The following is a 16,592-nucleotide window of genomic DNA, read 5'->3' on the forward strand; positions in this document are numbered from 1 at the left end:
TTAAGATTCCGCCAAGTGGAAATGATGTTGGCATGTTAAAAAATAATGAGGTATGTATCAATTATAACTGCACATTTTTTCATATGTTAAATATCTACAGTCAATTATTTAATCATACTTTTCCAATTGTGGAAACAGGCTAAAAGTAAGGGGACGATATTTTGTAAAGAAAGTTATTTTGGTAACCATGAAATAACCCTATTCCGATGCTTTGGTTTGACCCACTGCAGAGGAGCATCCTGTGTGGGTGGGGCCACTGCAGCAGCACTGCAGCAGAACAGAACACAGAATGATGTGGCATCTGCTGGAGGACCGTGATCACGGAAACAGTTAGGTGGAGCTGGAGTTTATTTCTACTGTTTTTGCAGCCGTTTGCCCTTGTAGCAAAACATCTGAAAATGTTGAAGATGTTGAAAGGACAGGTTAGTTGCGTTGAGTAATTTTCATGCTTTCTTTCTGTGTGTTTAGTAGACTGGTAAATCATTAGCCCTGATTTCACAGTATGGTTTTATTGGCTTTTTCCTATATATGCATATTGAAAAAGCCTTTATCAAATGTACCCTCATAGACTGTTTCAGAATATTCCCTGGCATGCTGCATGCTTAGCTTCTGCCACTTCAGCAATATATATGTTGAAACACTATGCATTATCTGTAACACATGGATGTATATGGGTGCTGTTTCTGGTTCTCTCCCTTGTAAAATTGAAATTAAGATCCTTCTCTTTTATATCACCTTCTCTTTTATTGCAAATATACAGCTTGCTGTGATGACCTTGCTTATATGGAGTGCCTCTCTGGCAGGTAAGAGGCACTAACTGATATTTTAATAATACCCCAGACTCTTATGATTAGCTAAACGTAGGACCATATTTATTGCATGATTTAAGGTGTAGGAAGTGAGCTAATAAAATCGCTTGCTATTAGAGAACCATAAATCCACAAACTCCTGCTGAGATTCTTGACTGAATCAAAACTCCACTTTGACTAAATAAACACACATCAAGCGCTCACAAGCAGGTAATATCTTTTCTCAGTTCTGATGGGCCCTGCTCTGTGCGATGATCATGATGATGATGACATTGCTGGGGACAAGGTGATGACTGTGTGCCAGGAGGAGGACAATGACCTGAGAGTGACCTGTCCCCTGCGGCCCAAGCCAAACTACCACACTGAGTATGAGTTCTCCATGTCCATGGGCAGCAAAGAGATCATCATCAATACCAACGTGTCTGGGACTATGCCAGAGCCCAAGTTCAGGCACAATACATACGTGGAGGTTTGGTACCCATATGGATTCAAGTTGACCATGTTGGCATTCACCATCAAGGAGAACACAACGTTTATGTGCAGAGTGACTAAAGAAGTGATGACTCTGTCTGTTGAAGCAGGTATGCAATCATTCAAAGTTTGGTAAATTGTATCGATTTTTTTACTTTTACACTCTGTGCTTCTATGCTGGGAGGATTTTTACAGATTATACCTAATACTGTTCTGCATCCTGATACTGGGTGAAAATTGCTAAATCAAGGAGTAATTGTTAGCATGGATTTTAGCATTTTGCTTGACTCCTTCTAAAGGTTTCCTTCTTCTTCTCTTCCAGACACTCTGCAGCCCTGCTCTGCCATCAGTCTCTTTCTCCAAAGTTATCCATGCCTACTGAGCCTACTGCCTACCCTTGGCATTATTCAACATCTAGAGGCCCTTTAGGAAACCACCTGAAACACTATTTGCCAGTGTGCCATTGCAGTAATGAAGGTCTGGGAGGAAGAAATTACTAGGGGCATTTCAGTTGCTCTGTTATTTATTTTGTTTTGGGTTTTTTCTTGTTTTGATTTGTTTGTTTGTTTGTTTGCAGCAATGTTTTATATATGCTGCCTTTCTTATCAATGTGCTGTACTGTACAGTAAGTGTAAATACTTGCCTCTATGATGGTATCTTATGTTTGATGCGTTACAATACAGTTGAAAACCTGCTAGATTTAAAATAAACATTCCCTGTGTTGAAGATCAAACAAATAATCACTTGGTCAGCCAGAATATTGTTTCATGGTCTTGTAAAATTATAGAACATCTAAAACAATGCTGCAAGTGTGTATTTTTCAGACTAAGTGTAATTTTACCTCAGCACCTTATACTGTTTGTAGTCACTTTTTATGACTTTCCTAGAAAATTAAAGCAAGGTGTCAGTGCTGTTATGGCCAGGCCTTTACAATACTGCATAAAATGCTGCCTCTTTGCTTTCAGTGAAATAAATTATACAGAAACAGTCAAAATGACAGTTTCACTGGATTTTAAATAAACCATGACTGAAGTCCAATAACATCTGTAATGTGAAATGTAAAATATCCAGTGGGACATGGAGTACGGTATTCCAGTAATAATTCACTGTTCAGTCTATCCCTAAGTAGAAACATTGTAACAACAATCTTATGGAAATATAATGCTAACATACACTGTAACTTAGAATCAGACTACACTTTATTACTTTTTAATCAGACTACACTGAATTCCTTTTTGTACTGCCCTGCTTTTGCTGCTTTTTCAGAGGGCCCACTGCTTTTAGTTTTAAATAAAGTCAGGAAAGTGTGTAGATAAAGAGAGCTGGTTTGATTTCTGCCTGAATTAATTAGATGGTAGCACATGAACGGGATTTCATTACTATTAGCTTATTTCCAAGAAAATAATTTTAGTGAGAATTGAAAGTGAGCACCTCTATGAGAAATATTAGTAAAAATACAAAGGTCAGGCCACGCCCGCAACTCATGAGCTGACGAACCGAAAGTGAAACTGCTTAAACAAGCGGACAACAAAACTAAGGAACCTGAGGTACTTTTTTCTTGCTATATCACGTCATAAACTGACAAAAATATGAATCTTTTCATCTTACGAGTAAATATATGCTCATAGCTTAAGCCTACACTAAACGACTTTCCAAATCTCAGACTCGCTATACTGCTCACACTATCGTCTGTGAGCGGGTTTTCTTCATGTAGAGGTGTGTACACTATACGTGCAGGGTTCATTTCAATGGTTTGATTGTTTGATGCAGTGAATCGGAAACGGAAGAAACGAGAAACGGTTTATGCACAAGCAAGCAGAAAGAGTTCGGCCAGAATTTTCGTTGTTTTAAACGTACTTTCGCTTCATTATTTTTGATTGGAAACTGTAGGTGGCAGTAAAGCACTGGTTATACATATACATGCTACTGCGTTAAAATGCAATTATTTGCCTAAAAATGTAAAAAGTCCTCGGGGAGGGATGTGATAGTTTCTAAAATCATCAAATCACTAACAAACATTAACATTAAATCATATGTTATTAAAGCATTACATCAGATTTATTCGACTTGGTTTTTTTTGTTTGTTTTTTTTTACAGCAAGAAAAGTGCAAAGATGCCAATTAAGTTCAGTGGGTGGGAGGCTTGCTGTGAAAATTCAAAGCACCTGCAACCAGGCCAGGCACCAAAAAAGAGCCACGGCTATACTATGTATCATGGGACCCACAAGAACAATGCCTCGGCTATCATATCATCAGGATTCAGGCCCTCTGCTGGAGGAACTCTGGGAGCTGGAGTCTACTGCAGCCGTGACATTAACAAAGCCATGGGCTACCCTGGGGGCTGTGGCCCCAATGACAGAGTTGTGTTCAAGCTGCGTGTGCGAGTGGGAAAGGTGAAGAGGATTGATGCCCAGTGTATGCACCTGATGACCACTTGGCATCAGCATGGATACAACACAGCCTGGCTACCCAGCAGCATGTTTGGCTATGAGGAAGACTGCGTTTGGGATCCAAAACGGCTCATTGTGGTGGGCATAGCACACTGCATGGACCCTGGTGTAAAGACTTCTTTGGAGAGTCTTATAAAGCAGCAGGAAAATGGAGCAAGATACGGGCAGGCTGGGCCAGGGGGTGGTCTGTGTAAAGGCTGTGGGATGCACACACAGGACAAACACACTCTGGAGACATGCTGGAGCTGTCGATCAGTCATATGTCCTTTCATGGCAAAGCATGTATGCCCGAAAACCTGAGTACTGACCAACTGGGCAGTGATAGCTCAGTGATTAAGGTACTTGACTAATAATCAGAAGGTTGTCACTTCAAGACCTGTTGCTGCTTTTGGGTTCCTGAGCAAGGCCCTTAAAAAACCCTCAGTTGCTATAAGTTGTAATCAGTAATAAAACATTTTTTAATAAAAAAGCATCAGCTAAAATGTTGTAAATGTAAACTTCTTCAAGCAAAGGAAATGGTTAAAATTGAACTGGTGTGTTTGTGGCTCTGGAAGAAAAAAACATCTTTATAAAAAGGAGTAATAAAACTAAAAATGGTTCTGTCTATTAAAATAATATAAAATAAAAATCATGGTTCCATCATTTACTGATGAGCATTTTTACACTAGGGGTAAGCACTTGGTTATAGAATCATTTGCATGTGACATAAAAAACTACATATATGAATAAAAACATATACAGCTATTTATTGTGCAGATGCTTAAAGGAATACTAATAGAACAATGATAATCATAACTTGTGATAAGCATGTATATCTAGTTCATTGGTAAAAAGAAAAGACCAGTAAAATAAACAATACATTCAGTGTTTTTATTGATTTGTAGTCATTGTCAGACTTTGTTTTCCAGTAATGAATACAAATTTTCTAGACATTTATAATCAACAATTTCTGGATGTAGCATGATTCATTGTGTTTCCATCTACAGGCTCTGTATAGCACTGTAGGCATAGCATGATTGATGGAGCTAAATCATCTTCTGCCCACATCATGAATTCTCAAAGTAGCCTATATTCGATCACTCCAAGTTTAGAAAAACAGTCTGAAAAATTCAGCAACATTAAATAAATACATTGTGAATGTTTTTGTTTTTTAACCATTTTTAAGAACCTATGCTTTTCCATTTACAGAGATATTTTTTCCATGGTGGATCCAAAAAAATCTAGTATATTGAGATAATTGTGGAAACAATCACTAAATAGTGAGATATGGGTATGATAGAGTTTGGTGTTATTTATTTTTTTAAGGTACACAGATGCCTGTCAATTTACAGAAATGTCTTCCCAGGATGTTCTTATTATGAAAAAGGGATTATTATTATTATTATTATTATTATTATGTATCTTAATTCTGTAATTTGCTGTCACAAACCAGTTTCCAAAACTGTTTGATATTTAAGATGCCCCATTATAGTATAAATCATTCACAGGGAAAGCGCTTCCAAAAACATTAATTGTATCAAAATATGAATTAAATATTGTTGAATGCATTTAAACATACATAATTATTGAGAATGAGTATGCTAAGGAAATGTCTAGAGGGTGTGTCTTTACGCTCTTTGAACAGTAGGTACAACTGAATGCCTTATCTCGGTGATCATGGTGCGGTAATATGAGACTATTATGAGGGACATAAAATTTAGTCTAGTCTTATCTTATAAGCCTACTTGAATAGCCTAACACTATTTTTGCACATACATTTTCTTCTCAGCCAGAGTTAATAAGGTTAATTTTAATTACACATTAAATCTTTTCAGACCTTTACCTTTAACAATGGGTGAGGGCAACAAAGTCTAAGGCATGCTTTGAAAATGTAAAAGCATTTTAAATAATTTGGTAGGTAGCCTTGACATTTGTACTCATGCTAACTGATGCTTAGATCATTATAATTATATATCATGAAGTTACCTATGTTAGTTAATTTCTAAAAGTTACCTATGTTATTTAATTTGTAGTAGATCTAACACCACAGCCACTAAAGCCACTAATGCTTCAGTGAGATGGCATCATGTTATTACTTTAAAAGTCAAAGACTTTGGAGTTCAACCTAGGAAGAGTATTTGGAGTACTTTACTAACAAAGATGTAAATAAAAACAAAAGCGTTTTACACTAGTAACAAGTTAAACAAGTTGAATAAGTTGTAACAAAGTTTGATACTCACAAACTGTCTATTACATCCAATATCACCACTATAAATAATAGCAGTGATGAGCCTACAATCTCAGTCCATTACTTTCACAGTGAGAAGGTGGATGGCAGGACAAGGTAGCAGTCCCAAAATCTGTTATGTTTTGAACAAAAATAATCATAAGCCTTGAATAATCAGCAAGTTTATCATCTTTTGTATGTCTCTGTCTCTGTCTGGGAAATATTTTGTGTCAATGGTAGTCTAGGCAGTGTCACAAAGGATGGATACCTCTTGTGGAAACAACTGGAATTGTCAAGCATAATATTATATGATGAAAACTAAAGCACACTCACACTCTTTTACTTAGCATGCAAAAGATGATGCTATGTGTTTGACTTGCTGCAGTAGTTTAGGCTATTTTAAGTAACGTATGTCTCTGTTGGCCACATTGCAAGAAGAGTCAAACAGATTTTTTTCATGATCTAAACAAAACCACTTCTGGTAAACACCTTCTGTTAGAATACAAAGATCAGGCCACACCTACAGAGAGTCATGAGTGAAACTCTTCACAGTGCAATTGTATACTGCGCACATTGTAACCATCTTAGTCATTTCACCTCAGCAGTCTATAAACCTTAAGTATTATCTTCAATTTCCAGGGTCAAGTTTATGAACATGACAATTCCTACTATTCACACACAAACACCCACTCTCATGCACAGACATACACACACACACACACACACACACACACACACACACACACACACACACACACACACACACACACACACACATACTTACCAGTTTCATTATCTCTGTTTTCATGATTTCGATATGGTAAAGCTTGTTAGTATCATGCCATGTATAAAGATCAAATTTGATCAATGTACAATAAGCAACTAATAAAACTAATTAGCAATTATATACTAATTATAACTTCCATTCTTCAGTAAAATACTCTAAAAGTTTGGCCACAATCAATTTCACAGCTATCTTTTGCTGCATGGTTCTTATGTTGTGTACCATTCAGTTTTAAAAGCTAACCATAGAACTGAAATGGCTCAAGTCAAATCTGTTTATCAAACTAAAAATGAATGCTGATAGAAACAGACTCCATTTAAGAGCTATTGGAATTAGGTGCAGCCCTTTATCCAGTGAGTGATGACGTTTTAATGAACAGATTATAATATTTTGCTGGGCTAGCTAGCCTTGTTCTATGTTTTATTTTTCTCCAAAACTCATTTTAAACATTGTATTCACACCCCTGTGATATTTTAATAATTTTATTTTTCTGAAGCATTTTGAACCGCAGTTTATATTTACCAATTGCAAAGTGCTATATAATTTATTCTTATTTTTACTAGTAATATTAGCATTAGAACTAATATAATATCCATGGACTGAGACATGTGAAGAAAAGAATACATTCGGTGCTTTAATGATTTGTAGTTATTGTCAGATCCAAATGTTTTCCAGCGATGAACACAAATTTTGTTGACACTGATAGTTAGCAATTTATAAAGTAATCTATTGATAATCAAAAATTTAAGATATGCTTTCTTAAATGATTTTACACCAGCTCTCAGAATAATCAGCAGCAGCACCTGAGCTGGGATAAATTATATCAATAACCTTGATGCACTCTGGATCCCAGACACAGTCTTCTTCAAGACCACTCCGAACCATACCACACTTTGGTGGACACCAGGCAGTGTCATACCCATGGGAGCGCCAGGTCTTCTGCAGTGGGTGACCTTGATGGTCAATTTTCTTCACTCTTCCAACATTAACTTTAACTCTGACAACAACTCTTTCATGCTCTGCTAGATTTAGTGGGTATCTGCTGGCCTTATTAAGATCCCGACTAAGATAGACACCACGTCCGAGCATGCCATCTTTAGATTGTCTAAAGCCAGATGCCATGATTTGTTGAGCAGCAACTCTGGAGGTACCGTGATACATAAGATATATTTTTCCATCTACAGGCTCTGTGCTGCTCTGGAGGCATGGCACAGTTCTTGGACCCAAATCATCTTCTGCCCACATGATGAATTCTAGAAGTAGCCTATATTCAGATCACTCCAAGTAGAGAAAAACAGTCTGAAAAATGCAGCAAAAATAAATAAATACAATGTTAATGTTTTTTGTTGTTTAACCATTTTAATAAACTATGCAGAGGTTTTGTTCATATACAGAGATATTATTTCCAGGATAAATTATTAGGAAAAATACAGCCCTAGCAACTGATCTAGAGTTAATATTTTTTGCCACAATAAATACAGTCTTTCACAGTTAAGTGCAGATGGTAAGAACAATGGCTTTAACTGTTCATAAAACCAGATTACAGGTAGGGATTGTCCACAATTTATCAAGAACATTGCTCTTGCTTTGCAATTATGGAAAAATCTAATTACCATGTACTAATGTAGTACTTTACCATAAAATGCAGCCAATAATCTGATTTCCTTTCTCAGATCCATGTTATAATCATTTTTATGAAGCCACATAATATACATAATTGTTTATAAATACAGCAATATTTAAGATATCAACTACGAAATGAACGGAATTACATGTTGCTCACCTTTGCAATGGGTTTCAGTTTGACTGAGCTAACTCTGAAATGGGGTTTCAAGGAAATACATAAAGGGTGTGCACTGAATACTTTCCGGAACTTTTTGTTTCGTTTTTACATAGCAGGTTGAATATGGCTGATCTATATTTTTGATTGAAACGCTTCAGCATACATCATGTGTTTGACAAAATGTAGCTTAGTCTTTACCTTACTAAAAATTAGACAGATGTATATTTTAGACAAATGATTACCTTTCTTAATTGTAATTAATGCAGTATTTTCTAACCGTTTAGTCAGAGATGCTTGGAAAATGTTAACAATTCTTGAGGCAACGCGTATCCTTTTACACTTGTGAAATTGTGACCTCATGCACGGTCACATATCATGAAGCCACTTATGTTATTCTAATGACAAAATATTTTAGTTTTCAAATATTTAATGCTACCCTGAGGGCTGTGGCCCCAATGAGTTCGGCTCAACCTGCAGCTGCAAGTGGGCAAGGTGAAGAGTATTGATGCCTGTCACACAGATGCCTGTCAATTCACAGAAATGCCTTTCCAGGATGTTCTTATTATGAAAAAGGGATTATTATTATTATTATTATTATGTATCTTAATTCTGTAATTTGCTGTCACAAACCAGTTTCCAAAACTGTTTGATATTTAAGATGCCCCATTATAGTATAAATCATTCACAGGGAAAGCGCTTCCAAAAACATTAATTGTATCAAAATATGAATTAAATATTGTTGAATGCATTTAAACATACATAATTATTGAGAATGAGTATGCTAAGGAAATGTCTAGAGGGTGTGTCTTTACGCTCTTTGAACAGTAGGTACAACTGAATGCCTTATCTCGGTGATCATGGTGCGGTAATATGAGACTATTATGAGGGACATAAAATTTAGTCTAGTCTTATCTTATAAGCCTACTTGAATAGCCTAACACTATTTTTGCACATACATTTTCTTCTCAGCCAGAGTTAATAAGGTTAATTTTAATTACACATTAAATCTTTTCAGACCTTTACCTTTAACAATGGGTGAGGGCAACAAAGTCTAAGGCATGCTTTGAAAATGTAAAAGCATTTTAAATAATTTGGTAGGTAGCCTTGACATTTGTACTCATGCTAACTGATGCTTAGATCATTATAATTATATATCATGAAGTTACCTATGTTAGTTAATTTCTAAAAGTTACCTATGTTATTTAATTTGTAGTAGATCCAACACCACAGCCACTAAAGCCACTAATGCTTCAGTGAGATGGCATCATGTTATTACTTTAAAAGTCAAAGACTTTGGAGTTCAACCTAGGAAGAGTATTTGGAGTACTTTACTAACAAAGATGTAAATAAAAACAAAAGCGTTTTACACTAGTAACAAGTTAAACAAGTTGAATAAGTTGTAACAAAGTTTGATACTCACAAACTGTCTATTACATCCAATATCACCACTATAAATAATAGCAGTGATGAGCCTACAATCTCAGTCCATTACTTTCACAGTGAGAAGGTGGATGGCAGGACAAGGTAGCAGTCCCAAAATCTGTTATGTTTTGAACAAAAATAATCATAAGCCTTGAATAATCAGCAAGTTTATCATCTTTTGTATGTCTCTGTCTCTGTCTGGGAAATATTTTGTGTCAATGGTAGTCTAGGCAGTGTCACAAAGGATGGATACCTCTTGTGGAAACAACTGGAATTGTCAAGCATAATATTATATGATGAAAACTAAAGCACACTCACACTCTTTTACTTAGCATGCAAAAGATGATGCTATGTGTTTGACTTGCTGCAGTAGTTTAGGCTATTTTAAGTAACGTATGTCTCTGTTGGCCACATTGCAAGAAGAGTCAAACAGATTTTTTTCATGATCTAAACAAAACCACTTCTGGTAAACACCTTCTGTTAGAATACAAAGATCAGGCCACACCTACAGAGAGTCATGAGTGAAACTCTTCACAGTGCAATTGTATACTGCGCACATTGTAACCATCTTAGTCATTTCACCTCAGCAGTCTATAAACCTTAAGTATTATCTTCAATTTCCAGGGTCAAGTTTATGAACATGACAATTCCTACTATTCACACACAAACACCCACTCTCATGCACAGACATACACACACACACACACACACACACACACACACACACACACACACACACACACACACACACACACACACACACACACATACTTACCAGTTTCATTATCTCTGTTTTCATGATTTCGATATGGTAAAGCTTGTTAGTATCATGCCATGTATAAAGATCAAATTTGATCAATGTACAATAAGCAACTAATAAAACTAATTAGCAATTATATACTAATTATAACTTCCATTCTTCAGTAAAATACTCTAAAAGTTTGGCCACAATCAATTTCACAGCTATCTTTTGCTGCATGGTTCTTATGTTGTGTACCATTCAGTTTTAAAAGCTAACCATAGAACTGAAATGGCTCAAGTCAAATCTGTTTATCAAACTAAAAATGAATGCTGATAGAAACAGACTCCATTTAAGAGCTATTGGAATTAGGTGCAGCCCTTTATCCAGTGAGTGATGACGTTTTAATGAACAGATTATAATATTTTGCTGGGCTAGCTAGCCTTGTTCTATGTTTTATTTTTCTCCAAAACTCATTTTAAACATTGTATTCACACCCCTGTGATATTTTAATAATTTTATTTTTCTGAAGCATTTTGAACCGCAGTTTATATTTACCAATTGCAAAGTGCTATATAATTTATTCTTATTTTTACTAGTAATATTAGCATTAGAACTAATATAATATCCATGGACTGAGACATGTGAAGAAAAGAATACATTCGGTGCTTTAATGATTTGTAGTTATTGTCAGATCCAAATGTTTTCCAGCGATGAACACAAATTTTGTTGACACTGATAGTTAGCAATTTATAAAGTAATCTATTGATAATCAAAAATTTAAGATATGCTTTCTTAAATGATTTTACACCAGCTCTCAGAATAATCAGCAGCAGCACCTGAGCTGGGATAAATTATATCAATAACCTTGATGCACTCTGGATCCCAGACACAGTCTTCTTCAAGACCACTCCGAACCATACCACACTTTGGTGGACACCAGGCAGTGTCATACCCATGGGAGCGCCAGGTCTTCTGCAGTGGGTGACCTTGATGGTCAATTTTCTTCACTCTTCCAACATTAACTTTAACTCTGACAACAACTCTTTCATGCTCTGCTAGATTTAGTGGGTATCTGCTGGCCTTATTAAGATCCCGACTAAGATAGACACCACGTCCGAGCATGCCATCTTTAGATTGTCTAAAGCCAGATGCCATGATTTGTTGAGCAGCAACTCTGGAGGTACCGTGATACATAAGATATATTTTTCCATCTACAGGCTCTGTGCTGCTCTGGAGGCATGGCACAGTTCTTGGACCCAAATCATCTTCTGCCCACATGATGAATTCTAGAAGTAGCCTATATTCAGATCACTCCAAGTAGAGAAAAACAGTCTGAAAAATGCAGCAAAAATAAATAAATACAATGTTAATGTTTTTTGTTGTTTAACCATTTTAATAAACTATGCAGAGGTTTTGTTCATATACAGAGATATTATTTCCAGGATAAATTATTAGGAAAAATACAGCCCTAGCAACTGATCTAGAGTTAATATTTTTTGCCACAATAAATACAGTCTTTCACAGTTAAGTGCAGATGGTAAGAACAATGGCTTTAACTGTTCATAAAACCAGATTACAGGTAGGGATTGTCCACAATTTATCAAGAACATTGCTCTTGCTTTGCAATTATGGAAAAATCTAATTACCATGTACTAATGTAGTACTTTACCATAAAATGCAGCCAATAATCTGATTTCCTTTCTCAGATCCATGTTATAATCATTTTTATGAAGCCACATAATATACATAATTGTTTATAAATACAGCAATATTTAAGATATCAACTACGAAATGAACGGAATTACATGTTGCTCACCTTTGCAATGGGTTTCAGTTTGACTGAGCTAACTCTGAAATGGGGTTTCAAGGAAATACATAAAGGGTGTGCACTGAATACTTTCCGGAACTTTTTGTTTCGTTTTTACATAGCAGGTTGAATATGGCTGATCTATATTTTTGATTGAAACGCTTCAGCATACATCATGTGTTTGACAAAATGTAGCTTAGTCTTTACCTTACTAAAAATTAGACAGATGTATATTTTAGACAAATGATTACCTTTCTTAATTGTAATTAATGCAGTATTTTCTAACCGTTTAGTCAGAGATGCTTGGAAAATGTTAACAATTCTTGAGGCAACGCGTATCCTTTTACACTTGTGAAATTGTGACCTCATGCACGGTCACATATCATGAAGCCACTTATGTTATTCTAATGACAAAATATTTTAGTTTTCAAATATTTAATGCTACCCTGAGGGCTGTGGCCCCAATGAGTTCGGCTCAACCTGCAGCTGCAAGTGGGCAAGGTGAAGAGTATTGATGCCTGTCACACAGATGCCTGTCAATTCACAGAAATGCCTTTCCAGGATGTTCTTATTATGAAAAAGGGATTATTATTATTATTATTATTATGTATCTTAATTCTGTAATTTGCTGTCACAAACCAGTTTCCAAAACTGTTTGATATTTAAGATGCCCCATTATAGTATAAATCATTCACAGGGAAAGCGCTTCCAAAAACATTAATTGTATCAAAATATGAATTAAATATTGTTGAATGCATTTAAACATACATAATTATTGAGAATGAGTATGCTAAGGAAATGTCTAGAGGGTGTGTCTTTACGCTCTTTGAACAGTAGGTACAACTGAATGCCTTATCTCGGTGATCATGGTGCGGTAATATGAGACTATTATGAGGGACATAAAATTTAGTCTAGTCTTATCTTATAAGCCTACTTGAATAGCCTAACACTATTTTTGCACATACATTTTCTTCTCAGCCAGAGTTAATAAGGTTAATTTTAATTACACATTAAATCTTTTCAGACCTTTACCTTTAACAATGGGTGAGGGCAACAAAGTCTAAGGCATGCTTTGAAAATGTAAAAGCATTTTAAATAATTTGGTAGGTAGCCTTGACATTTGTACTCATGCTAACTGATGCTTAGATCATTATAATTATATATCATGAAGTTACCTATGTTAGTTAATTTCTAAAAGTTACCTATGTTATTTAATTTGTAGTAGATCCAACACCACAGCCACTAAAGCCACTAATGCTTCAGTGAGATGGCATCATGTTATTACTTTAAAAGTCAAAGACTTTGGAGTTCAACCTAGGAAGAGTATTTGGAGTACTTTACTAACAAAGATGTAAATAAAAACAAAAGCGTTTTACACTAGTAACAAGTTAAACAAGTTGAATAAGTTGTAACAAAGTTTGATACTCACAAACTGTCTATTACATCCAATATCACCACTATAAATAATAGCAGTGATGAGCCTACAATCTCAGTCCATTACTTTCACAGTGAGAAGGTGGATGGCAGGACAAGGTAGCAGTCCCAAAATCTGTTATGTTTTGAACAAAAATAATCATAAGCCTTGAATAATCAGCAAGTTTATCATCTTTTGTATGTCTCTGTCTCTGTCTGGGAAATATTTTGTGTCAATGGTAGTCTAGGCAGTGTCACAAAGGATGGATACCTCTTGTGGAAACAACTGGAATTGTCAAGCATAATATTATATGATGAAAACTAAAGCACACTCACACTCTTTTACTTAGCATGCAAAAGATGATGCTATGTGTTTGACTTGCTGCAGTAGTTTAGGCTATTTTAAGTAACGTATGTCTCTGTTGGCCACATTGCAAGAAGAGTCAAACAGATTTTTTTCATGATCTAAACAAAACCACTTCTGGTAAACACCTTCTGTTAGAATACAAAGATCAGGCCACACCTACAGAGAGTCATGAGTGAAACTCTTCACAGTGCAATTGTATACTGCGCACATTGTAACCATCTTAGTCATTTCACCTCAGCAGTCTATAAACCTTAAGTATTATCTTCAATTTCCAGGGTCAAGTTTATGAACATGACAATTCCTACTATTCACACACAAACACCCACTCTCATGCACAGACATACACACACACACACACACACACACACACACACACACACACACACACATACTTACCAGTTTCATTATCTCTGTTTTCATGATTTCGATATGGTAAAGCTTGTTAGTATCATGCCATGTATAAAGATCAAATTTGATCAATGTACAATAAGCAACTAATAAAACTAATTAGCTATTATATACTAATTATAACTTCCATTCTTCAGTAAAATACTCTAAAAGTTTGGCCACAATCAATTTCACAGCTATCTTTTGCTGCATGGTTCTTATGTTGTGTACCATTCAGTTTTAAAAGCTAACCATAGAACTGAAATGGCTCAAGTCAAATCTGTTTATCAAACTAAAAATGAATGCTGATAGAAACAGACTCCATTTAAGAGCTATTGGAATTAGGTGCAGCCCTTTATCCAGTGAGTGATGACGTTTTAATGAACAGATTATAATATTTTGCTGGGCTAGCTAGCCTTGTTCTATGTTTTATTTTTCTCCAAAACTCATTTTAAACATTGTATTCACACCCCTGTGATATTTTAATAATTTTATTTTTCTGAAGCATTTTGAACCGCAGTTTATATTTACCAATTGCAAAGTGCTATATAATTTATTCTTATTTTTACTAGTAATATTAGCATTAGAACTAATATAATATCCATGGACTGAGACATGTGAAGAAAAGAATACATTCGGTGCTTTAATGATTTGTAGTTATTGTCAGATCCAAATGTTTTCCAGCGATGAACACAAATTTTGTTGACACTGATAGTTAGCAATTTATAAAGTAATCTATTGATAATCAAAAATTTAAGATATGCTTTCTTAAATGATTTTACACCAGCTCTCAGAATAATCAGCAGCAGCACCTGAGCTGGGATAAATTATATCAATAACCTTGATGCACTCTGGATCCCAGACACAGTCTTCTTCAAGACCACTCCGAACCATACCACACTTTGGTGGACACCAGGCAGTGTCATACCCATGGGAGCGCCAGGTCTTCTGCAGTGGGTGACCTTGATGGTCAATTTTCTTCACTCTTCCAACATTAACTTTAACTCTGACAACAACTCTTTCATGCTCTGCTAGATTTAGTGGGTATCTGCTGGCCTTATTAAGATCCCGACTAAGATAGACACCACGTCCGAGCATGCCATCTTTAGATTGTCTAAAGCCAGATGCCATGATTTGTTGAGCAGCAACTCTGGAGGTACCGTGATACATAAGATATATTTTTCCATCTACAGGCTCTGTGCTGCTCTGGAGGCATGGCACAGTTCTTGGACCCAAATCATCTTCTGCCCACATGATGAATTCTAGAAGTAGCCTATATTCAGATCACTCCAAGTAGAGAAAAACAGTCTGAAAAATGCAGCAAAAATAAATAAATACAATGTTAATGTTTTTTGTTGTTTAACCATTTTAATAAACTATGCAGAGGTTTTGTTCATATACAGAGATATTATTTCCAGGATAAATTATTAGGAAAAATACAGCCCTAGCAACTGATCTAGAGTTAATATTTTTTGCCACAATAAATACAGTCTTTCACAGTTAAGTGCAGATGGTAAGAACAATGGCTTTAACTGTTCATAAAACCAGATTACAGGTAGGGATTGTCCACAATTTATCAAGAACATTGCTCTTGCTTTGCAATTATGGAAAAATCTAATTACCATGTACTAATGTAGTACTTTACCATAAAATGCAGCCAATAATCTGATTTCCTTTCTCAGATCCATGTTATAATCATTTTTATGAAGCCACATAATATACATAATTGTTTATAAATACAGCAATATTTAAGATATCAACTACGAAATGAACGGAATTACATGTTGCTCACCTTTGCAATGGGTTTCAGTTTGACTGAGCTAACTCTGAAATGGGGTTTCAAGGAAATACATAAAGGGTGTGCACTGAATACTTTCCGGAACTTTTTGTTTCGTTTTTACATAGCAGGTTGAATATGGCTGATCTATATTTTTGATTGAAACGCTTCAGCA

The 16,592-nt window shown here is 35.6% G+C and overlaps 2 protein-coding genes across 3 annotated transcripts; both read left to right on the plus strand.

The window, feature by feature from the left end:
- The first annotated feature begins 266 nt into the window (after positions 1 to 266).
- LOC145659021 (uncharacterized) lies at positions 267 to 2,323 on the plus strand. The gene is made up of 4 exons (XM_081719673.1): positions 267 to 422; positions 761 to 803; positions 1,037 to 1,390; positions 1,603 to 2,323. The coding sequence occupies exons 1-4, from the start codon at positions 399 to 401 to the stop codon at positions 1,707 to 1,709; spliced, it is 528 nt and encodes a 175-aa protein (XP_081575799.1). The 5' UTR covers positions 267 to 398; the 3' UTR covers positions 1,710 to 2,323.
- Positions 2,324 to 2,747: 424 nt separating this feature from the next.
- LOC113573365 (uncharacterized) lies at positions 2,748 to 4,573 on the plus strand. 2 transcript variants are annotated; one of them, XM_027003579.3, is made up of 2 exons: positions 2,748 to 2,827; positions 3,378 to 4,571. In XM_027003579.3, the coding sequence occupies exon 2, from the start codon at positions 3,394 to 3,396 to the stop codon at positions 4,027 to 4,029; it is 636 nt and encodes a 211-aa protein (XP_026859380.1). In that variant the 5' UTR covers positions 2,748 to 2,827; positions 3,378 to 3,393; the 3' UTR covers positions 4,030 to 4,571. The 2 variants fall into 2 exon arrangements, with proteins under 2 accessions (XP_026859380.1, XP_035383483.1); XM_035527590.2 differs by lacking the exon at positions 2,748 to 2,827 and adding an exon at positions 2,852 to 2,996 and having other exon boundaries at positions 3,378 to 4,573.
- Positions 4,574 to 16,592: the final 12,019 nt, after the last annotated feature.

The sequence above is a fragment of the Electrophorus electricus genome, chromosome 8 (assembly GCF_041902795.1).
Source record: "Electrophorus electricus isolate QZ-2024a chromosome 8, ASM4190279v1, whole genome shotgun sequence".
Taxonomy (NCBI): Eukaryota; Metazoa; Chordata; class Actinopteri; order Gymnotiformes; family Gymnotidae; genus Electrophorus; species Electrophorus electricus.

What these genes read in the sequence shown, in the direction of transcription:
- LOC145659021 (XM_081719673.1), top strand. Translation starts at nt 399, where the DNA reads ATGTTGAAGATGTTGAAAGGACAG. An exon ending in TGAAGATGTTGAAAGGACAG is followed by an intron (nt 423 to 760) that starts GTTAGTTGCGTT and finishes GCAAATATACAG; the next exon opens with CTTGCTGTGATGACCTTGCT. An exon ending in ATGGAGTGCCTCTCTGGCAG is followed by an intron (nt 804 to 1,036) that starts GTAAGAGGCACT and finishes ATCTTTTCTCAG; the next exon opens with TTCTGATGGGCCCTGCTCTG.
- LOC113573365 (XM_027003579.3), top strand. Translation starts at nt 3,394, where the DNA reads ATGCCAATTAAGTTCAGTGGGTGGGAGGCTTGCTGTGAAAATTCAAAG.